Here is a 10,418-nt window from a genome sequence, read left to right on the forward strand (position 1 = left end):
GAGAGAGAGAGAGGGACGAGCACGCACATTAAGTGGTTCATTTTCTCGATACATATTTATATCATCCCCTCCTCTCCTCCTCATTCCTTTTTGGATGAGTGCAAAATTACCATTCCGGCTGGTGCACCGTGGTACCGCAGTCCTAGCCTGAGGGGAGTTGCCCCACATTCTGGAATAAAATTCTTATCTACATGTAGGGAGCATTACGGCGAATCTACTTTAGCGAAAACTCCATAACTTATTCGCTCGCAACGGATCAAAGTTGAAAGGTGTAATATAGAAAGGAAACTTTTGAATTACATATTTCCAACAACGTAGCTATTCGAAAGAACTTGTTAGATTGGATATTCGTTCAATTCAGTAACCAAGTATCATAGGTGGCCAGCACGTAATTTATATCCTAGATATTACAGCAAAAAAAGATGTCAATCAAGTTTCGAACTAAAATATTAAGATTGCGAATTATGGACATTTATGTAGCCATTTTTCTTGGAAAGATTGAAGGAATATTTAAGACTTAGAGCGCCGATTCCTAATAGCTTTTCATTTTCCTTTTTTGATTAATGTTTACTTGAAGAATCTTTTTAATCTTTTATTTGTTTGAACAAATATATTCCGAATAAAATTTGTCTTGTTACTCTCTAAATTCTTTGGAATACATTTTATTCCAAAAGAATGAAATCTTCAAAGAATTTAAAGAGTATTAAAACAAATTTTACTCGGAATATATCTCTTCAATTTTATTTATTAAAGTATATTAAAATATATTAAAGTAAGTTTTACGAACTCTGGACTCGTTCTGGTTCCATATCTTCGAATTAAAGGAAAGACAGAGCATGGCATTTAGCCAGCCAATTTTCTTGTCCACTGAATAAGATCCATAGATAGGTTTCAAGTAAAATCGTTGTCGGCGAAATAGGTGACGTCCGTCGAGGAGACTCCACCGCCTATAATCGAGCTGGGCCCGGCGAATCAGACTCTGCCGCTAAAGAGTGTCGCCTCGTTGCCGTGTCGTGCAGTTGGTACACCCACGCCGCGGGTTCACTGGCACAAGGAAGGTGTACTCGTGCGACCGGGCGGCCGCATCACGATGGCCATCAACGGCACGCTATTCATCGATGACCTGCATGCCAATGATTCCGGCTTATACACCTGTATCGCCTCGTCGGAGTCCGGCAATACCTCCTGGTCGGCGTACCTGACCATCAGCACCGGTGCCAGCTTTCATCGGACGCCCGACGTGTCGGCGTTGCCACAGAATCCGAGTAAGCCTCGGATAGTAAACGCCACTAGCAACTCCGTTACCCTAACGTGGAGCCCGGGTCATGAAGGTCAAAGCAAGATCATTGGCTACAACATTGAGTACTATAGCAGCAACCTGAACACCGGCTGGGTAGTGGCGGCCACGGGTGTTCTCGACGACATCTACACGGTGAGTGAATCGAGAATTGGCGATGATACTTGACCTCTTTTCCCCAGCGCTTATATCCCGCCTCGAGTTTCAACGATCTTCTCAAGTAGGCATTTTCAGTTTCCCTTCCTTTGTGCATTGTTTTTGAAAGTTTAGAACGTGCTGCTGCTACTACTGGCAAGGACAGTTCGCGACATTACGGTGTTAGGTAACGGACCGATAAACCTAAGTCGCTTACTGTTGAAAAATCCAATATCAAAGTTTCGTGTTAGAACTACGTTTTAATAAAGAGAAGCCTAATGCCACAAAGTAATGGCTGTCTACGTAAGAGACTTTAATATCCTGTATCAAACAGACGCAATATACTTCAAGTCGTTGTCGCGCAATATAAGGTTTTAACCAGCCCTTCAAGAATGTATTTCTCAGAGAGAACATCGCAGTATAAAAGAAAGAGTAAATATCGCAATAATAAAAAAAATAAACGTTTAATATTTAACCGCCGATATCCTGTTAGAACTGCCGAAGATGCCAATTTACTAATGTTCTATTCTTGTTTTTGGTTAGTGAAAAATTGTTTTATATTATAATATTATTTGTATTGTTAGAATTATTTGTATTATATTCACATATTTTCAATGTTCTATACTTTAATAAAAAAAAATTTTTTTAATGATTAGCGGAATCAAAATAGCATCAGCGGTTGTAATTCTAGTTTACTAAACAAACAGGAAACAACATACATGGACTATACGTGTGTGTATACATAGAATTTATTTTTTTTTATTTATTTGTCAAACTAACGAATCTGGTTTTCTGCTTTATCCATCAACAGGTGACAGATTTAAGGCCGGAGACCAATTACGTTTTCCTAGTACGAGCGGAAAATAGCCAGGGCCTCTCCTTGCCCGGACCACTGTCGGACGGCGTACAAACTACTAATGTAAATCAGCATACGGTACCGCAAGTGGAACTGACTCGCGCCAGGGATCGGCTGAACAGCGACATTTTACATCTCAAAGAGGTGCAACCGTTGACCAGTACCAGCGTGAAGATCATGTGGGACGTAAGTATCAGGCAACATTATATGCGACGTTTTACCGATATCGATTTAGCATAACAACGCATGGAACTTAGTGACAGATGCCAACTTGAAAATTTCCAAAAATACATTTTTAACAGTACAGAAATAACATTTATTTGTTTATTTTAAAAAGATACTTGTTTATATCAAATGCACCCACTTTAGCAAAGATTTAATTTATCCAGACTGTATTTGTATTAGAAATAAAAATATAGATGAGAGCTATCAGCTTTTATTCATTTTTTTTTAACAAAAAAATTTTTCAGTAAATCTCTCTCGGTATTTGAGATACTCTGCAGTTGCGATGTTGGATATTGAAATTGGAAAACATTAAAATAACAACAAAGAATTAGAATAACATACTAGAATTTGAATTTTAGATTCTTGGTGCGGCAGATTTAGTAGAGGGTCTTTATATACGATATCGCGAGGTTTCCGAGAAACCAGAATATCAGATGGTTACGGTGCTCAACGCTGGCGCTACCAGTTACGTGCTGACTAATCTAAAAAAGTATACGCGTTACGAATTCTTCCTGGTTCCCTTCTACAAGATAATTGAAGGTCGACCAAGCAACGTGAAACTGGTCACCACGTTGGAGGACATGCCTTCGGGCGCTCCTGAGAATGTTCACGTGGGGATGATAAATATGACCTCGGCGTTCGTTCGATGGTCACCACCGCCAAAGAACACTCAAAACGGCCAATTGATTGGTTATAAGGTAAGGGTTGCCGTTAGTCTTTCCTAATAGTGTAAGAACGTATCTCTCTATATCTCATTGCTGATTCGTATCTATTTAATACAGATTCAGATCAAGAGCAACAGCAGCAACAAGATCCTAGGTCAAATGTCCCTGAACGCGTCCACCACGTCGGTGATCATCAACAGCCTGACTACTGGCGGTTTATACACGGCTCGCGTCGCTGGACAAACCCGGGTTGGACTAGGTCCTTTTTCTAGTCCGACTCTATTAAACATGGATCCAGGACAGCTGACGCAATTACCGCCGCGTACCGATCCCAGCCACGGAGGCGCGTCTGTTGTCAGAGAAACGTGGTTCCTTGTGCTGATAATAACGATGATATTCACCATTATCGCCGTGCTGCTAGCCGCCCTGTACGTGAGACGCAGGCAAGCGATGAGCAAGCAACTGGGTCACTTAAATGTACCCGTGGGTACCGCAAACGATATCTGTCAATTGAATAAAGACACGCTCTGGCTGGAACGAGGTTGGAGGCCAACTAATACCCTCCAGGCCACCAATGATAAGGATTGTGAGACCAAGTTACTCAATAATCAGCACATGCTGGCGGCCGGTATAATGGGCATGACCGGCTCGGAGTACGCTGAAGTAAATCTGACGACGTTCTACAACACACGCAAGCAAATGCAAGCGCCACCGCCGGAGCCGTACGCGACCACGACACTGTGTGTGGGCAGCCGTAACTCAGACTCGATCGAAACCAGCTGCCAGAAGTCAAACTCCAGCGATTCGTGTCTGAAACCGGATTATTCAAGCCTGGACTCGAATCAGGAGCCCAACAAGTCTACGGTGTCGCCAAGCAGTGATAACATGAGCGGCGGAGACGCCGCCTACGCGGACGAGAACCTGGACATGCAAAGAAGACAGTACAGAATAACAGGCCCTGCAAGCGACGCGCCACAAACCGGTATGCCGATGCCTAACTGGTGCGACATGTTGCCGCCACCGCCTGAACATCCACCCCCTCTTGGCACATCCGTAGCCACTGGTCGGATGCAGCAGCAGCAGCAGCAGCATCAGTTGCAACATTCGCATCAACAGCAACAGCAACAAGTGCCATTCAGTCCACATCTCGGCAAGAGAAGCGTCCAGAACGATCTAGATCACTGCGGTAACTCAGGTTCATGCAATCCGCAGAGTCCACCTACTCCGCCTATTAGAGTGACCAATAGCTTCAGCCCGTCGCCAACACCCTGGAGTAACAGCGGACAGAGTCAGCACTCAGAGACCGGCGCTCTCCAAGTGCCTGGCAACCTTCAAATTCCGCAGGGCAGATACACGACACTGCCACCGCAAACTAATCCGCCACCATTGCCCTCGTTCCCGCAGGGTTTCAATCACTACGATTACAAGAACCAGGAGAATGAATACGAAAGTGGCTCCGTGATTTATGGCCATCATCAGAACGGTCTGCCAGACGATTATGGCGCGCGCGGCGATCCCGCGTTTACTCGTTCCAACAATCAACAGTCCCATCTGACGCCGTCCGCCATGAGCGAAGAACTGTATCGACACAGAGACGAAATGTTCCACAATGACAATCTCTATCAGCCCGAGAATGATGAGTGGGATAGGAAGTCATGCGACTCCAACACGCACTCGGACGCATGTTGCTCGTGCTCAGAATCGAGCTGCCTCTACGCCGATACCGTGCAATACAACGCGCAGCAATACAGTACGGCATGCGGTCACAGTAGTAGCAGAACGGGTTCCCGAAGCAGGAATAACAGGAGTCCGCGAAGAAGAAACAGGACGTCCTCACCCACGTACAGTAGCGACAGCAATTACTCCTGCATCCCTCAGAGGCAATGCGGAAGTACGAATTCACAAGAGAGACTGAGGCATCGTAGTAAAGGTAATCTATTCGAAAGAGAAAAACTTAACACTAAAAGTACCGAACAGTTACTATTAATCATTTCTATTTTTTAGATTAATATTATATTTCTTGTGTAAAAAAAATTTTTTACTTAATAATTATGTTCTTTATACTAATAAATATTTGATTTTTTATCTTTTTTATTTTTATAATTTATTTATTTGATTTCCTCTTTTTTTTAATGAATATAAAACGTTGATATGTATATTAATTTGTTCTTTTAATTAAATCCCACTTAATCCCAAGTCTGTTTGAACGATCAAACATATTTTTAACATGTTTCTATCGGTACTGCTTTCAGACAAGCTGCCTAATTTTTCGAGAACGGGCAATTACAGCCAACACAATTCTTCGGCCTCTAATACGATGAGTAGTACGGGCAGTCAACGATACAATAAGCTAAATAGTATCTTTGCAAGCGGCAATAACCCGAACGCTCCGACGGAGTCTAGTCGACTGGGTGATCACCGTGAAAGCTAAATACTGCCTAAACGTAGTAAATACAGGACGTGCCTGAACAAACGGCCTTCGATCACAACGAACGATCGTACTCTAGCGACTACGGGAGGCCGTTTCACAATCAGCAATGGTAGCTCGTCGAATACGGTTCGATTGAGCGTGTCGTATATATAATGAAAGATACATCGTAGTGTCTCGCAGGGTTGCTATATTTCTATATATACTTGGCGCGAAACGCTACCGCGTTTCTTTCAACGGCCCACACGCTGGAAAGCTACATCGATTTGATTTGTTGATTATACACAAGTTCGGTGACAATGAGACAGAGTGAATCTCGTACTTTCTCTGTGTTATATAATATCGAAAAAATTTAACAGCGAGATATTAAGTATTCCATGACTGACAATGTTTTACGTTTAGCTGATTACGTGGCAATAGTTTAAGCTTGTAGAATATTCTTGTGTTTGTACGAAGCGCAATAACGATCTATCGTAGTAGGAACATTATTTCAACTTTCAAGACTCGAAAGATTGAATCGCTCCGTGACTGATGCTCGCAACATTTGAATGCTATGCCGCCTAGACCTCATTACGTACACGCGATATAGTCGATTGTTTTGTACTCTGAACTCGGATAAGGACTTTCAAAACAGATAACATCGTAAAAGGAATGGAGGCAACGCGTAGTATTATCTTTCTTTGAACACTCTATCAAATAGACTGATTAACGTATCACCGGACCTTGCTTATATTTTCTTTATTCTTCACTTTGTATCACGCTGAGAGATAGAAGTGATCCCAATATTCGTAAAATATTAAGAAAAAGAAAGAAGAGAAGAAAACATTCTTCTCTCTCATATATTGCGATTTGCTGTTGCGCGACATGTTCCTCGAATAAACATTTAACGCCTGAGCGGTCATGCTAGACTAATATTCCAATCTTGAATCTTCGCTGTGTTTTCGATTGCCATGTAAACTGCCATTCCCGCTGACGTATTGTTAGTTTGATTAAGTTTTTATCTTAAATAATGACTTTAAAAATCACATTTTAGCTTGCGAATGTCAGCGAGCTACAAAAGTTTCCGCGCGACCGCTCCAGGATGAATGTCGTGTATAAATTTTCCGTGTGTGGCGTGTTTTTTTTAACGTGGCGATAGCATAAACGGAGAGAAGAATATACGATATAACGGGTTGATCCGCTTGAGCGCGAACTAAGATTTGGGTCACGCGCGTACGAATCAAGCAAGCGCGGTCAACTATTTATTGATTGACAAATTTTGCCTACAAAAAAATTTGATAACTCAGAGGTAAATTATTTTAGTTTATTTTCATTTATAAGCAATAGAAGACATAAATAACCGAACTCTTTATAATTTTACAAAGTAAGTTCTTGTTTTAAAAAATAATATATTTCTTATGACGAGCAGCTAAATATTTAATTAAAATTATTGAAACAATTGCACTTATTACGCTCTAAGAGAGATAACGACTCCAATACTATAGCAATAATAAGAGTATACGTGTACGTTATCGTACCGAGACGAGCTTGTTTGTGAAAAAGACTTCAAGATTTTTAGAATAATTCGGTATAGGATAGTTCCACGATCTCTTCGAGCGTCAAAGTGATTTCGTTCCGAAGTCATTGTCTCGGAAACAATCGAACAGGCAATCGTTCGCAATTGTTCTACTGTGCTGTACACGAAATTAACTTATCGATCGACCGTGTCTGCTTGTTCTGTACGCAGAATGATCCTTTCGTTACGGTAGTTTTTGTCGAAAGGTTTCACTTCCTGCGGATGAAGTGATTGTTTTCAATCGTGAAACTCAAATGCAATATATTTGCGGCATTTGCAATACGCAGCAAAATCGCTCATATGCACGTCTCATCGACACTAAATAAGCTCGTTCGATTCTGATAGCATCTCTCATCTTTATGTTAAATAGCTAAGTATTCGGGAATCAGAATCAAAAAACGAAATGAATGGGCGTTTTGATGGATGCAGTCATCCTTGATGCGAACAATTAGAGATGGATGATTACAGTATCTCTCAGCACACGACGGAAGCTGAATGGATAGGCAGGTATAATCGTCGTAGCGAAAGGATTAACATGTCACGCCTGACAAAATGATTCGTGCTCGGCATCGCGATCGGCCTCGTAAAGCGTGGCATTTATTTTCGACAGCCTGTACGGTGCTCAGGCCACGACAAATGGAGTATATTATTTTGGATATAATGTTCCTAAATCCTAAGGTAACCGAGGGCTAATCTCCACGAAGGGCTACGTATAATTCTTCCAAAATGGGCGCACGTAGTAAATACGTTTTTAAAATGAAACGAAATAACAATAAAGACGCGTAATATATATATATAAATATATACATATTATATATATTATCATATCACGCAAACGGTCCTGTATAAATTGTACAAAGTTATTCTAACGAGATTAGTCATTAGTTATTAATTTATACGTCGTATCAATTGAACTCATGTCGCATAAGCAACAGATACGTAAGATATATCTCATATATCCTTTAATACACACGACCTGATATCTAAAAGTGAGAATGTGCTCGTCAAAAATGTGCGCTTCGAACTTGTCGACGATACTGCCAATATAAAGTACGTTATTCTCCAACGCGTACCTGATTCCGATTTTTATCAGATATTTCCATCGTCTCACCGCGATCTAATTCGTTTGCAAAACGAATTATAATTGCAAATCGTAAATTGTTTTAAAACTGCATCTAAATTGTTGTTATAATATATTGATATTAGAGATAACATTACACTATAAGAGATAATAGTAAAACAATGGAAAAAATACAGAAAAGAAACTAACATTTGTAAAATTTTAACATTGTTAGTAGTACGATTTGCACAAAGATCTTAAAATTTTTGTACTTACGAAAAAAAAGATAGCTGAATCTTCATATTCTTTTTCTCATTAATCTTTCAACTTTCTTCGCGATGGGACTTTAGATGGAAAACACAACGAAGTACATTTGCATTCGTAACGACCGACTTATTGAAAGCGTCTTTTGCATAGCGGTCAAAGAAGAATTGCATACTATTAGAACCATGAAATTTTATTATCCTTATCTTTCTCTCCTTTGAAGCGCATATTTTTAACAGGATAGAATACATGTCGCGTCTGAATGCGGCATTTATGGATGGAGCGTCGCGTTTACGGATGATTCCGGCTAACATTTCTTACCGATTTCCATAGACGGATCTAGAATAGAAGTGAAACCCATGGAAATGTACATCAGCAAATGAAATATTTAATACAAGAAAATAGTGTTGGATTTCATTTTTAATGTGCTTATTTCCATTTATGTAAAATATTGAGAATATCAACCAGACACATATATGTTGAATATATCTCGTCATTTATCGAAAGCAGTTTTTTTATACGAATATAATTACTCGTCATTGGAACTTACGTGAGATTACATACGATTTTCCGTTGAGAATAATTCGACTAAAACTGTTTTCCTTTTAGGAGATACTCGACACAAATGTCGTTCTATCTTTATTATTTATTGCCAAAAAGGATAAAACGATATTTGTCTCCTAAAAGGAAAACAGCGAAATGTTGCGGATGTATTTTTTCTTATGATACAAATTTAGACGGATGAAAATAAATCTAATTAAATTTAAATGAGAGAAATTTTATATTTAGTGTGTCAAAGCAGATCTTAAATGTTTAACTATTTCTATGTATGAATTTATATACATATTTAATTCCGCAAATCGAAATCTTTTTCGGTCTTAAAATGCAATCATGAGCAGAAGAAAATAACAATATCTTAATAAATTAATAAATTAATAAGCAGTTTAATAATATTTAATAATATTTAATATAGCATTTTTCTAATATAGCATTTTTATAAGAATATTAATAATGTGATGTTAATTGTTAATAATCTGACGTATTTTTTCAAGACATAAATATAATCGCTATGCTGAGTTCAATTTAAATTATGAAATTTTAAAATTTGATTTAAGTATCCAAACTAAATACGATAGACAATTAAAGTTTTTTTAATTTTAGACAATAGTTTAATGAGATGTTTAATGATTCAATGACATATGTGCCTGTCTTTCTGCAATGTATAAAAATTACACGCATTTCGATATTTGTTACTCACACACTGAGGATGACTCAATTTTAGGTTCGAAACGTTTGTTATTAATGATTAACACATACTTATTTATTTATTTATTTGAATTACACATCAATTGTGTCGGCTTTCATTGGCATTATCATTTCCTTTGTTATATTTTTCTGTACTTCTTTTTAATAAGATCATATTTGTATTTGCTAATTTATGTTACCAACTGCAGCGCTTGACTCTCATTTGTCCTTATTGTTTTATTATTTAATAATTATTCAAACAAAGATTTAAAAAGTTTCAAATTCGCCAAAGAGTGTCTAAATCCGTCTATGCTTGTGACTTCGATTGTTAATTGCCGGCTGATTCGGAGGAATGAAACGCCGATTAAATTTCCGTTTAATCCATAATGTGCGAAGCTCCTCCGATGTATATATAACAAGCGAGACATTTTGTACGCATTTTTCAAGGGGGTCCCATCGAGATACGGGTTCCTTTCAACCGCGATAGCGCGCTACGCGGAGGCGAGGCACTCCGGCGGCCCGTGCGATGACCCTTTTTCTTTCCTCCCCGTAACGACGCCGTCGCGGCGAAGCGTGGGCGTGGCTTTCCTTTGTACATGCGGGGTATGCGACTTATTAATTACGACTTTCGATTAAGTGACAAGTAAACGGATTAGTGTTATTCTAGCGGTGCGCGCGCGTGCCGAGC

General features: G+C 39.4%; 1 protein-coding gene across 1 annotated transcript in view; it reads left to right on the forward strand.

Moving 5' to 3' along the window:
- Positions 1-5,609, forward strand: part of LOC105622174 (roundabout homolog 2-like) — a 150,051-nt gene extending 144,442 nt beyond the window's left edge. The window contains exons 7-11 of the mRNA XM_012203604.1: positions 920-1,432; positions 2,244-2,474; positions 2,873-3,211; positions 3,296-5,108; positions 5,431-5,609. Coding sequence (XP_012058994.1) covers positions 920-1,432; positions 2,244-2,474; positions 2,873-3,211; positions 3,296-5,108; positions 5,431-5,609 — 3,075 coding nt within the window. The remainder of the gene's footprint in view (positions 1-919; positions 1,433-2,243; positions 2,475-2,872; positions 3,212-3,295; positions 5,109-5,430) is intronic.
- The last annotated feature ends 4,809 nt before the right edge of the window (positions 5,610-10,418 follow it).

The sequence above is a fragment of the Atta cephalotes genome (genome assembly GCF_000143395.1).
Source record: "Atta cephalotes unplaced genomic scaffold scaffold00041, whole genome shotgun sequence".
Taxonomy (NCBI): Eukaryota; Metazoa; Arthropoda; class Insecta; order Hymenoptera; family Formicidae; genus Atta; species Atta cephalotes.